Source organism: Amblyomma maculatum, chromosome 2 (assembly GCF_055883805.1).
Source record: "Amblyomma maculatum isolate TAMU_Amacu chromosome 2, ASM5588380v1, whole genome shotgun sequence".
NCBI classification, from domain to species: Eukaryota; Metazoa; Arthropoda; class Arachnida; order Ixodida; family Ixodidae; genus Amblyomma; species Amblyomma maculatum.
This window is the reverse complement of record NC_139345.1, coordinates 113,720,181-113,734,336: the sequence shown is the minus strand read 5'-3', so window position 1 is coordinate 113,734,336 and position 14,156 is coordinate 113,720,181. Positions and strand designations below refer to the sequence as shown.

The following is a 14,156-nucleotide window of genomic DNA, read 5'->3' as shown; positions in this document are numbered from 1 at the left end:
TATGCGAAAGAGTTCATATATGTTTTTAGCAATTTAAAGTGTCATGCGATGCACTCAATACTGCCATTGCTTACTGAGTTATTCAAACCAAACAACTTTGTTCATTATTTAGACATTTCTCAATAAACCGTACGACAAAGACCGGAAAGAAGTCTTTGAGCATTTTGCCAGGAGACGTGAAAATGAGTGGGACAGCAACGATAACGCACGATTGAAACAAAGCTATATATTCAGTAAGGGGGCCGTGAATGCAACTCTTATATTTCTGTATTCACACAGGAAAAGCACCTCGTGCGTGGTTAAGGTGTTTCTGACGAATACCGAAAGGGTATCTCAATTTTAAACGGCCATGGTATTGAAAACTTGAAAATTTAGCTTGAAATCATGCTTCTCCGTGTCCATGTACGTGCTTGTGCACGCGTCAACTATTTCTAGAGAGAGATAGAGAGAGAGAGACAGCACATTATTTGCACCCGTCAGAGAGAAACATTGTTCTGTTCAGTATTCTGGAGCAGTTTTATGGTGAGCTCATCATCCCAAAAGGGCGTCATTTCAGCATAATATATATTTTAAAATTCATACATGCTCAAGTGCACTATAATGATCGTGAAACAGTGCAAACGCTATTGGGTGGGTTGATACAAGTATACTTTCCTTTTTATGAAACCGACTGTCTTTTTCTGTATCGTATACATATATATACAAAACTCTACATTTATGCTTTCTTCTTTTATGAATACATTTGTATTTAATGCATTGTACATATGCAAGCAGAGTATGCGATCACTCCTTCCCTTGGGACCCGAAGAGAACGTGTTTATTCATGGGAAAGCTTATTATCGTGTCCGCTGAAACTAGGCGAATACCATACATAGCTCCATGGTAATCTCACTATTAAGCAATGCGCAAAAAATGCTATAGAAGGCGCGTTCTCCGCTTACGTTTGTCCGCATGCCTGTATGTACAGACAAAAAGAAAGCGAGGAACAATGCAGCATCATTATGTATTAATATAGAACAACTTTTATCTCTTATTCAAATTTATCTGAATAGGGGCACACAGATGGGGTGGTATTTCAAAACATTTTACCCCCGCCCTCTTTACTTTTTTTTTTTTTTGGTGGGCATGCACGCACGCTCGATACCACTGACAGCGTTGTTGGTAAACTTTTTAGAGCAGCAAACGTTATAGCCACCACGAAACAATATTATTCACTCAAACATCTTTATATATCATTTAGAATTTAAAAACAAATCGAGCCGTATATTGCTGAAAGGAATCACTGCTTCTACCTACGAGTATATATACATATTCCATAAGGTTACATAACACGGGACATTCCTTTTAGGTACAGGCTCTAGTAAACCGGCACAAAGCCATCAAATAAGCATTCACCGTGTCAAGAAACTGCATGCTCTAATAACTAACATAGCTATATACGTCCGCTAAGTAATGTGAATAGGAACGTGTCTGACAATAAATCCAACAATGAAAATCTGACACGAAGGTAAACATGGCAAAATGACAGGTGCAAGCAGTGGTCTGTTTCCTGGGCCATATAGTTCCGCATAGTATCGCGAATTTCCATTTGATGACCCATAGAGATGCTGGCAAAATATACAGCACGTATGAACGGGGCAGCGGAATTTTCTGCGGCCTCCAGTGCAGGTGTATCACTTTAATGGCCTAAATATACTCGTGTCTCGTTTAGTCCGAGACGTTTAGTCCGAGAGCCTTTAGAGGACTAATGAGGGTTCGGTATTGCTTGAGCCGTCATATTACGTTGCGTTGCGTACCACGACAGTACTTTCGAAGAATTGCGATAGCGTAGCAAAGAAGGCGCAATACGTATGAGTCAGCGAGACCGACCTAAACATGGCACGTAACTTGCTAAAAGCTTGAGCTAAAAATCAAGGAAGAATAAGGCGCAATCACGGCTAAGTGCGCGGGTGGGCTAGCCAGGTATACACCTCCGCACATGCACCTTCATTTGTCTCGCTTCCTTCTGTAGATTCAAGAGATTTATTGGCTACTCCGGCACACACACACACACGAGCCCGCAAACACAAACACACCCAGCTTGAGAGCTAAGCAGCAGCAGCCTCCGCCTAGACTAACGGGTCCTTCCAGAGCGGAAATTGGCTAAGATTGACTGCAGACGCCGGCGCTGCTCGCAGCACGCACTTCCTAGATCACGCCCGCCGCCCCACGCCGCGTGATCTCGCGAGAAGGGCGCGGTTATTCAACGCCTGAACTTGAAAACGCCGCAGCCACTTGAGGGAGAGACAGAGCGGGGTCAGCAAGGAGAGAGAGAGAGAGAGAGAGAGAGAGAGAGAGAGAGAGAGAGAGAGAGAGAGAGAGAGAGAGAGAGAGAGAGAGAGAGAGAGAGACGAAGTCATGATCGCCAAGAACACGCCTTGTAGAGACTGCGGCGGACCCTGCATACGTATACATGGCTGCGGCTATAGCATGCACGGAGAGCGCGCTCGCGGAAATCGCTGGTCATGAGGTAAACAGCGTATATACACGCGCGAAAAGAGTCTGCCACGGATGCGAGCGCACCTGCACCGACATCGTCGATCGAACGACGCTCACGCCTTGTATGCATACAGGCTTCTCTCCGCCCTCGTGCAGCACCTGTAGACGCCACTTTTCAAAGCAAACCTCTTCTAACCGAAAGCAGCGCTGTAGTCTGCAGCCGTTTCTGCTCGAAGCGGAATGGCGAACTCTGAACAGAGCAGTAGTAGCAGCAGCTTCTCGGGGCAAGGACTGAAGGTGTATACAGTTTAGTTAACTTTCTTGCTCTGCTGACGGTGTACTGTCGCAAGCACTGGTTTAGAGATCACCCCAAAACGCGCACTTGCGAGGCCTGCGGGGTTTCTTCTCCTCGAGAAAGCAGCCGAGAGTATGCTGCCTGTTTGACAAAAGGGTAGTGTGGAGGAAAGTAGCAGTCAAGTGGTGGCAGGAGGGCAGCGAGACTTTGAAGAGTCTGCTCACTTCGGTGGTCCTCAGAGAGACACATGACAGGGGGAAATGTAGAGCAAGCATCGAGAAACCGAGGAGCAAGGGAAGGGTCGCGTCCCCACAGTGCTTCAGGCACTTAAAGGAAGCTCAGGTGCACCAGCGTGCTGTGGTAAAGGAAAATATTGAATACTTGAAACATGATGCACCGCACTCCGAGAGTTCTCTCGTTTTGTGTTTTGAAATGAACCACGCGCGTAAAGCGTATGTACACGTACCCGAATGTAAAGATTCAGGAAAACTCTTTCCTGAAAATCTGCTGACACTTTGCATCTTTAAGTTTATTACTCTTTCCAAGGTCTAGGCTCGCGACGGGCAGTTTTCTTGGTGACATAGGAATAGATGGCTGCCAATTTGCTCGGAAGTTTCGAACTTGGCCATAGTTCTAAATATAGATTTATGCTCATATAATATGAGTTGGAAACCAAGTTTCTTGTCTTATATAATCTTAAACTCTTTTTCTTTCATTGCTACTGTCGTCGAACAGGATAAGTTTCCCAGGCAGCCTTGCAGACCTATATAGATGTAACTAAAGCCTTTGGTGACTAAAGACAACATGCTCTTCTGTACTGAAGTCTCTTCATGTGACATGCATTACATATAAGCGAGAGACAAACTGGTAGGCGAAAAAGAGCGTTCTCTTATCAGAGCAAGAGAAATAAATATAATATAGAGTAACAAATTTGTTCCTCATCCTTGTACGCTTATCCTGTCATGCGCACCAACTATGGATGACCACTAATAAAATTAAAAGCTAAAATAGTAATTTGCTTAACAATATACGAAAACTAGTAAAATTAAACGCCTAATGCAGTTGCATATACAATTCCTGATAATAAGCTATAACCTCTGTATTCCGTTCTTAACCGTACATAAATAACCATTACTCCATTGTACCGTGGTGTTAGCAGAACCTTAGTCGCGAGGAAAAAATGAAGAAAGAAATATATATATAAACGTTTATACTAAGATTTTCAGGCAAGGGAGTAACCGACTAAGTAAGTTTAGGAGGCGAAACTGGCCGGGCTGAGTTCGTAACATATGATCTGCAGTGTGTTATTCTCTAAAACATTATGATATGCCGGTGAGCCCATATTGACAAACTATAGCGTTGTGATTAAAGTGCCGTATCTTTAGTTATACGACGCTTTTAAAATGATTCGCGCCGTAACGGATGGTCTAAATGATTAGTTTGCTCTCTCTATAGGTTTATGTATACAGGTGCGGGCTGGTATGAAGTGCAGTTGTGCTACAAAATAAGCTCTGCTTGAGTTACAGGAATAGGCCAAGCTAGTGTTGGGAACACAAGATGACCAATGAGCTTTTGCCATCCTATACCACAGACTGGTGGAACTTGCTAACGTGAAATTGCGTGAAGGCTCTGTTTTCAGAGGGAAAAAAAAAATGACCTAGCCTCTTTATCATTTCGATGGCGATGATATTGCTACCTGTCTGCAAGATATAAGCATCTTTGAAAATTAAAAACCCCAGAATAAACTGGAAAACACAGACGATGACTACATGCACTCAAATTATATGGGACCAATTTTTCCGTTCACACTTTGATGTAACCTTTGCCACCAACTTTGATCTCTCATGAGCCATTTCCTAAGCAGAGCATGTTCTTTTGACGCTATATGCACAAGCAAGAACCTTTGCGTATCCTCGCTTTCTTTTTGCTTCTATTTGCGTTTCATGCTGGCGCTTTGCACAGCCCAATAGGAAAGCGCAAGTCATTATCGTACCCTATGCTCTCTTTTTAATCTTTCACCGAAAACTGTTTCGCTCTCTCATGGCAGGCGCCAACATTCATTTCACTCTACGGTCGAAGTCATCTTTAGGACTTGCATGTCTGCTTCAGGCACACTCACGGAAAGAGTGTAATGAGTGTTCCCTAGCATTTGGTGTCCATGCTTTGACAGCAAAGCCTAACGTTTCGGCTACATGTAACGTCACATTATTTGGTTTCACCTCCATCCTCGCTACCTAATTTTAATTTCCATTAACGGAGGAGAGAGGGAAAGGGACAAAGAGAAGACACAACATAAACTCAAATAACAGCCAACCGACTTCAACTGTCTACATCGAGTATATACTCGCACGCTAAATACACTCTTTCCGCCGGTTTCAGACATCGGACAACACTCACATGTATGAGCGAAAGCTTGTGACCGAAGCAAACAGAGCGAAGCAAAGGAACAACACGGTAAGTTTATCACACTGGCATTGCATGCATTTAATGATTGAAAGTATGTGAATATGTACACTCGTTATCCTAGCTGCCAACAAACAACCAGAAATTAATGGCCTATCAACGCACGGCTGTTACAAAAAATGGCCAACTCGTAAAGAGTTAAGCTTAACTTTACGTGGCAACTCGCGTTGCACTTAACTGCAGGTGAGTCAAAATGATAACAGAGTATATGCAAGTTGCTTTCCTCCGCTCACTGCTACTCAGTTCGATACCATCATTCCGAATGCAATATGAAGTGGCGCTTTTTGGAAAGAGTATGCACGGGATCAAGCGTACAGTGAATAGCTTTTTGAGCGCTGAGTCATTAAGCGCACAGCGCCCGTTTATAGCGGACCTTTTTCTTGTCATCCGCTCCAATAATTACGATTATTTTGTTGTCACGTAAGCTTCCATGTTATTGATTTTTTACCTCTATACCGCGTTTAAAAAAGAGAAAGAACTTCGATTCGGATATACATGACATGTGAAAACGTGAGTCGTATTGCGTAGAATGATGCTGACTGATTCGAGACCGGTTAGGTGAGCCGGTAGAAAAACCCTGTAGTGAAGGCTCCGCATGGCAAACAAATGACAAGGAAAGGATTCTGGATAATGAAGGACACAAACCAAGTCGATATCAAAGTATCCCGCATGTACGTCTTTTCGAACGGCCCTGCTGATCCAACCACTTGTGCTTCGCAGTCAGAGGCTATACGACCTTTCACCAAACAATTTCGGTTCGACAGCCTCTGTCGCTCATGGTTATATGACGCGTTTCCTCCGCTATATTCTCCTTCACTTCTCACGTCCATTCACGGTGTTGCCATCTATCACGGCACCCTTACAAATCGTCACCGGGAAAGAATGCGCGCACTCGGGCTCTGACAGAGGAGCGCTGTACTCTCTCGTCAGGCGAATATATATACGCTCACGCGCTCTGCACTTATACATGCCGCAGCCCACTCCATCTCCATCAGGGCTGACAAGTACCCCCACAACACCCTCCACCATATTTCCGCCGCTTCTTTTTTTCGTGTCTCGTGGCCTTCTTCCCTCCTTCACTGAACTACTGCTGATGATAGCTGCCTCAATATGCCGCTTTGCACCTTACAAAATGCCCTCCGTGTGTGGTGCGTGTCTGCATGCGCCCGTCGCCAGAGAGTGCCATGCAACGTTTTTGTTTGCCGAAGATCCTGAAGCCAGGTACAAAGTTAGCATATTAATTATTTTTAACGCGAGAGCATTAAGGCTGCCGGTCAGAGGGAAACCCGGGGTAGGCATCGTAGTTGTAGGCTTTATGAGCGAAAAATCACGTTCGTCGCTCTGGCATGTGGTATAGTTCACAGGTATACGCGGCCTAGCACTGATTGGTCGGTAGGTTATGTGACGTCACGTGCATGGTGTGGACGATTTTGTGTTGCCAATTCGGGAGCGCCTTTCGGTGAGACGGGAATCGATCCCGGATCCTTGTATTCCGATTCAGAGGTGCTATCCCTATAGACCATGCAGGCACGTTACGTACTGGTTAACAAAGGGCTTTATAGCTATACCCGGTGTTCCTTTACACAATGGGCTTGCTTAGACTGCATACTAGTGAGCTTATGTGAGATATTTTATAGATTCACCAATTAAAGCATTCGTGATTAATCGAATATCAAAACCGAGGATCCGCAAGGGGAACCACATGCTGTATTAACGGTGTCGCACTAATATGCTCCGGCATTTGCCCCAAGGACGTTTGTCCGCAGCCGATGAGCGCGACAGGTTTCCTTCTCGAAAATCAATACAATATTTCAAGACGCAATAGTATTTGTAGTATGTGCAGCCTTTAACGAAAAACGAGTATACGCAGAAAACAACATGTTGAAGTGTTGTTTTTTCTTTCAATCAAAGAAGCCCAGTAAGCACGTGGTTCAAATGGGACCGCCCTCACTAAGTGCAGCCCATTAAATCCGCCCCTTCCAATGCGCTGGGTATACCGCATCGGTGTCAGTATTTTAAGGCAATAAATTATATGATGCTGAATGTTTCTGTAACATTCTAGTCGCTGGTTCGTTTAAACAAGTAGTTTTGGAACGTACCTCATTAAAGACTATGCCGCATAAATACTTATCGCGTTTATCATTAGTATTATTTTTCCTGCCACAAGGTGGTTAGTTCATTATCTGAAAACAAAATTGCATTCAGAGGTTAAACAGAATGTTTTTATCGTTTGTAGCAGCGTTATTTTGTGTGCGCGCAGATGCAGCGCATGCAGGAAAACGTTAAGCACAATCATGTGCACAAGATCCCTCGTGAATAAAGCTATATAGGACCGTTGGTAAGTTTTGGGGTTTCACCATGCAAATCATGTAATCGCTCTTCCGATGCATAAATTTTGGCACTCAGAGAGAGAGAGAGAGAGAGATAAACGCTTCCAATCAAGTACTATGTATAGAGAGAAGACAGCTATAAAGGTTTTTCTTGACGTCAGCGCTTTCCTTATGGGGCTGTATTTATCCCCGACTCCCGAAACTCCTTTTCCCGTGGTCCCTTCCCCTAGCAATCTGCAACCGTGCACAGTGTGCTGAAATATGATGCAGAAGTAGAGCGTGACAGCTGTGCGTGTTGTTGAGTTGACGTCGACACCTACCATTGAACGTGCGTGATAAAATATATGAAACGTGCGAAGGTCTGCTGCACCTCATGTTCGGTGATTATGCGGAGAAGCTAACCTAACAATTAAAGAAAACGGTCACAGCAAACATGTCGAATATTGTCAATTCACGAACAACGATTAAAGATTCGTAGTCTTGGCTTTAGTTTCACGCGTTTACGTCCCAAACCGACTCGGGCTATCAGAGACGCCGTAGTGGAGGGCTCCGGAAATTTTGACCACCTCGGATTCTTTAACGTGCACTGAAGCTTCGCAGTCTTGTTTCGCGTTGCACATTCACGTTAGCTCATTTGATAGCAGCGTTTTGAACAGGGCGCACAAAAGCCAAAACTGATGCCCATTGGGTCAGGTATAAATATCAACCGCTTTGGATACAGGAACGAAGCCGTCTTTGAATTGACGCTGGGATTGTAATGCGAAGATTTTCGCTTTGAAACCATCAGCATCGCCCGACTGTCGACCTTATTGAGCATTAAAAATGTGTGAAAAATACCCTGGCAGGAAATCACGCGCTGCAGTTTATGCAGAGCGTGCATTCGCAATTGCCATGTGCACCATGGTGACTGAAAGCAAGTCCCGCGCACGAAAGCCACCTTGTAGATAAAGTGTACACGTGGCTGGTTCATACGAATCCAACTTCTCCAGCTGTATATGTAGGAGATGTAGACATCCTGATTGTATCGCGATAGTATTTTAATACAAATCATTACTAAAGGCATCTCCCTACAGGATCGTCGCTAGGGAGGGCTTATAGGACTTCAGCCCCCCACGAAATGTTTTCGTGCTTTCACACACAGTGCCCCGCCGCGGTGGTGAAGTGGTATATAGGACGCCCGACTACTGTGCCGGAGTTCCCCGGTTCGATCCCGACTGCCGGTGGCTGCGTATGAATGGAGGCGAAACGGAGAGGCGTCCGTGTGCTGTGCGATGTCAGTGCACGTTAAAGATTCACAGGCGGTCAAAATTACTCCTAGCCCACCACTATGGTTCCTAGCTCTTTATTTCTACTTTCACTCCCGCCTTCCTCCCTTCCCTTAGGGCGCGGTTCAGGTGTCCACAAGAACAAGCGTGGTAATACTGCACATTCTCCTTCCTGTGAACCAAATATTATCATTGTTTAGTGATTGCGGACGCTCCATGCAGAAAGCCTATCGAAGTGGTCTGCTGAAAGTCCGCGTCTGTTCGTACCACCTCAGTTCCTTAGTGTGCAAATGCTATATTTGAATCAGTTTTGTAGGCACCTGGAGAGAATCGAAGGTGACCTTTTCATACGGGCCCGTCAGGAAGACCACGCATTCGAAGTAGCCTTAATTACAAGCCTGGGAAACTATCTGTGAAGCATTTCAGTTCTGCGTTTGCTAAACTAAACTATTTTCGTTCGAAACAATACGTGCGCAAGATGCTTGATGGAACGAAAGCCATGGGCGGTATTTTCTTCCGTGCAGTCCTTTCATCTCAGCAATCGGCATTTATGGAGCAGTTGACAGGTGACAGGTTGGTGACAGTTAGCTCGATACGGAGGATACCGGCCGGGCAGCAACGTCAGGCCCCTCTTAAAAACATTTCTGGCTGCGCCACTGATCTGCCACTCTCTCTGCAGTTAAAATTTACACAGGGATAACAAAGAACACACCAGTCGAGAGCAAGAAGCACTGAGTTATAACAAATCTGTAGCATAGATAAAGAAAAAAACACTTTCTAAAGAAGAGGGAGAAAAGATGGGAATAACGCATCGCGCACTGCTGGCCTCACAACTAACGCGCAACAGCTGTCGTTAACTTGCGGGACTCTGCTGTATCCTTGAAACCCTTGGGTTACTTAGCCTTGAACAGCAACGGTGTGAACGGACGGGGGAATGTCATTTTCCGTCGCATTTCGAACGGAGCAGTTTTCCGACCGGATGCCCAAAACCTGCATGCGATTACGCGGTCAGCAGCAAAACGTTGCAGCTTGAAGCCATTATGTGTGTATATACTGCAAGGCCAAAAGCTACGCGGGCGTGTGTCTTTACGATGCACGCAATATATACCATAGCAAGCATGCAGCGAATGTGAGGGGCAGCCGTCAACGCCACTGTTGAGTGTTTGTGCGCGCAAACACAAAACTCATGTGCACGCACAGCACTCACACAGACGCTCTGCAGCTCAATGTCCGAAATGGCAGGTTCCGTTCGAAGCCGCCGCGCGGCGAGTCGCTTCGAGGCGGCCGACTTCGGCGAATTCGCGCGGCCACTCATTATCCAAGGCGACGGTGCGAAACATTAGTTCGTGTATATATATGTATAGCTGCAGGGCCCGCCGGTTGAGCGCGTGTGTGTGTGTGCGTGCGTTACACGTGTCTCCGAGAGCCTGTGCGGTCTGCCCCGCCTGTGTAGTTGGAAGCGAAAAACCCACACTTTTTCTGACGGTTTGTCCTCCGCCGACGCGTCATGGCCAGGTGGTTTTCGGTTGCCGAGCATTCGCGCACGCGGTGGCGATCGCTCTTGTCGACCGGAGAGCGCTCAAGAGAGCAATGTGTCATGTGCGCAGTGCGAAATGTGAGTTTCGCTTATCTCCCTTGCGCTTGTGTCTTTTTCAAAAGAAATTAATGAAAGGTGCGAGGGAAAGTGAGCGTCATTAACTGCGATGCACCTCTATGTGGGAGTACAAGCACAGCAAAATACATATCCATGATGAGGTGCATGTCATCGTTTTCAGCTCAAGACGAATACGGACCAATGAATTCTCGTACCTTTATAAACCCATTACGGGTTGTTGATAGCAATCACGGATGGTATTAGAAAGGGACGGAAAGTATGAACCATTAAAATGTCACTCAAAAGAAACACACTGAAAACCCCGTTTGTATGAGAGGTGTTTTTAAAAGACGCAGGAACTTACTGAAGTTAGGTGTGTTTCGGGAGGTTGTGCATATTCTAGGCGCAGAACTGCTGCTTTCGCGAAGCTCATGTGTTCGAAACAAAAACAAAAAAGAAAGAACGAAAAAGAGCCAGGAACGCCTTGCAGGCAGTTCTAAGTTCATTGCGTTCGCTGGATAAAACCGCAATTATTGGCAAGCTATATAGGCAGGTTTCTATTTCGCAAACGCGCGATCACTCTCAGCGCGCGGAACTGTCTACAGAGCAAGTCCTTTAAGCATCGTCGCTGTTGAGACCAACGCTTCTTCAAGGACATTGAGTTGTTTTTATAAGCGAACAACGCCGATCGCTTTCTATGGTGGCAACGCTTTAGGACAAACTTCCTTCGTTGTTGTGCGGTATATAGTCGGGACAGATTAAGATGAACAGTGTTTCCGAAGTAAAGTACCTGTTATTCTGTGATAAGTGGCGCAGAAAACGCGTCCTCGCTTACGTAAGCAAGGGTGTTTGCTCTCTGACGAAATATTGCCCGCACGCGGTAGTTATGGGCACTCCGAAGGACGAGGCAAAGAAAACTTGGAGCGCGTTCAAGTGAAAAGGGGGCTGACCGGAGTTCATTGAATCTGGTGTGAGTCCGTAATATTGGCGTGTTGCCATCGATCGAGCCGGTCGATAAAAAGCGCTTCGGGGGCCGACGACGCCATGGAGCACTGATTTACAATGCAAAGCTGTAGAGTAGCTTTTTTTCCCCGTCCGGCGGGCAGAATATTCCGCGGGAGGAGAATGCGAAGAAGGATGAACGCACGGCTGCGGTGCGCACGATACCGATCAACGGGGCATAATAATTAGGCGGCCGGGATTATGCAGAGTCGTGACCTGAGAAGGGAGGACAGCAGAAGAGGAACAGCGCTGCGGCAACCCGTTAGCGAGGGGAAGAGTACGCCGTTGTCGAGTGAATGGTGCGCGCCGCCGACGAGTGGCACGGTCACTCACCACCATCTAGAGCCTCGGCCCCGGCCCGGTTTGCGTTTGGCCACGTTGTCGGAGCCCACTGCCTCTGATCCGGGAGGCAGGCAGTAGAAGCACAAGAGGACGAAGACGATCACGATCACGGACCACGGAGAAGGCGATGAAGGCGACGGCCACAAGCGTTGCTGGCGCAGCGGCGCGCTGGAAGACCGTCGCGGCGCCATGCCGGAGCCGCTCAGCGTCGTACCCTGGCCCGAACCACACCTCGACGCGCGGCTGTCGTCCGGGGCGAGCGCATGTCGGCCGTACCTGTCCTGGACCCTTCTGGATCCGGGCCGTCTCCACGTTTCGCGCGGGTGCCCTTTTTTTTTTCTTTTCTTCTCCCTCGCACCCCTCCCTCTCCCCTCCTCCCACCGTGTCGTCTTTCTCTTGTTCTTCTTCCTCTTCCCGCAGCCACCCCCCACCTGGCTTTACTTTTGTTGCTTTTCTCTTGCGTCGCCGATCGCGCGCCGCCGCCGCCGCCGCCGCTGCTTGCCGACGGCGACGACGACGAGACGGCGAACTCGAAAAGATTCATCGATTCCCCCTCCCTCCCGGCCCCCCACCTCCGGGGCTTTGGCCAATGGGAGGCGAGGCGCGCCGCCGTAGCCTGCTTATGGGTGGCCCGACGAGGACCCCCCAGGATACCGGCCCTTCACTGTTCCCTCCAATGAGAGCTGAGGTGGAACAGAGCGGACAACAAAAAGCCAGCGGCGTATACGCTTAACCTTTCCTCATACCGTTACCTTCCCTTCCTCGCGAACATCCACCACCCCCCTTACTCTTGGCTGCTGCCGCCGCGGTTGTCCTCGGCGTGATGCCCTGAGCATGATACTATAAGCGGGGCCTTCAATTATGGAAGCCTGGTGGTGGGGGCAGCACCACTCGTCTCGAGAGACAATCGCTTCCCTCCCGACGCGGAATGCGCGACAAAAAGAGAGGAGGAGGAGAGAGAGACACCCTCGCGCGTGGCAGAGAGAGAAATCGCGATGCCCCAAGGAGCAACGTTGCCGCCGCTTGCGCGCTCGCGCGCGGGCGTCGGCGTCGGTGCTTCCGACGGCAGCGCCGGGAGAACCCACTCACTTTGATTCACTTATTCATCGCGGACCCCGCGTTTCCGGTCATCCGGCAGCCGCCGTCTGAGTGTTCGTGCGCTGCGCTTGCGCTCGGAGCATAAATCTGGTGCCGAGAAGAATGAGAAGGGAAGGAAGAAACGCAGAGAGGGGGACCAACAGTCATGCTCTTCACCAGCGCCACTAGCTCCTATAAAGTCTGGCCGTCGGCGACGGCGGCAGGCTTGCATCATAGCCGGCGTTGGTCAACACGCATGGCGCCGTTCGAGTCACAAGGCAGAAATGTTGATTGTAAAAGGTTCGCGGAAAGCTTTTTATGCAGCCGTATGCGCAAGCGCGTTGACTAGGAACCGTGAGGTGGCGCCCATGTTGCAGAAAGGCCCGTTGTAATTCTCCTGCAGCAGCGGCAGTTCAATAACCGCTGCTTTAATTGGCTGGTTTTTCCCTCGCTAGTTCTCCACTTTCGCGCGACGTCCGGAGCATTTCAAGACAGGCGGGCGTCCACTACCATCCTTCGGCAGAATATTGCACGATCACAGGACAACCAGTCAGTACCGGTATGAACACACACTGCATTCAATCCCTATGAGAAGTTTATCAGCATCAATATTGAATACTTAAACAATATTAATGGAATTTTCGCGGTATATAACCGACCACCGGTTTATGAAGCGCGCCGTAGTCGAAGGTATATGAAACCACCTACAGTTCTTCGCGAAAGATCTGAGCAGGGCCCGTATTCCGAGTTTGCGTCGTTATCGAAGTGTCGCTATCTCACGTGACCTCGAGTCATCCGATTGGTCGAAACGCCGGAAGCGGGTGTTGCCACTAGGGAACCGGAAGAGGTGGCAAAATCATGTTCCGGCATTTCCACCAATCAGATGACTCGAGGTTTGGGCGATAGCGACACTTTCGATAACGACGCAAACTCGGAATACGGGCCCAGATTGGGCTTCTTGGACTCAGCCGCCATGGGAATGCTGTCTGCACTGCACGCAGTCGAAACCTTTAAGTCGCACTCATCATCAAAATGTAAGCTGAGAGAAGATTTTAGGGCAAATAAAACTACCGAAGATGTAACGGGAAACGATGAGAATGTCTTGAAAAAGCATGTTTTCCCGGCTTATGTGATCTTAAAAACAGTAAATTCACAGCACATGTTTATTCTGTTGCCATTCAGTAACGATCAGCAGCGCGAACTTTTATTCAAAAACCAAGACTTCCTCGCCCCCCGCCGGCCTGCTTCGCACACATTTGAGTGTTTACACGAGGAACTAAAATAACCGGTAACAATTTTTTTCTGTAGCT

General features: G+C 47.7%; 1 protein-coding gene across 1 annotated transcript in view; it reads right to left on the bottom strand.

Moving 5' to 3' along the window:
• The window catches only part of wg (Wnt family member 1 wingless), a 64,331-nt gene extending 52,371 nt beyond the window's left edge, over positions 1-11,960 (bottom strand). Inside the window, exon 1 of the mRNA XM_084592788.1 lies at positions 11,761-11,960. Within this exon, the coding sequence (XP_084448914.1) occupies positions 11,761-11,960 (200 nt within the window). The remainder of the gene's footprint in view (positions 1-11,760) is intronic.
• Between the last annotated feature and the right edge of the window lie 2,196 nt (positions 11,961-14,156).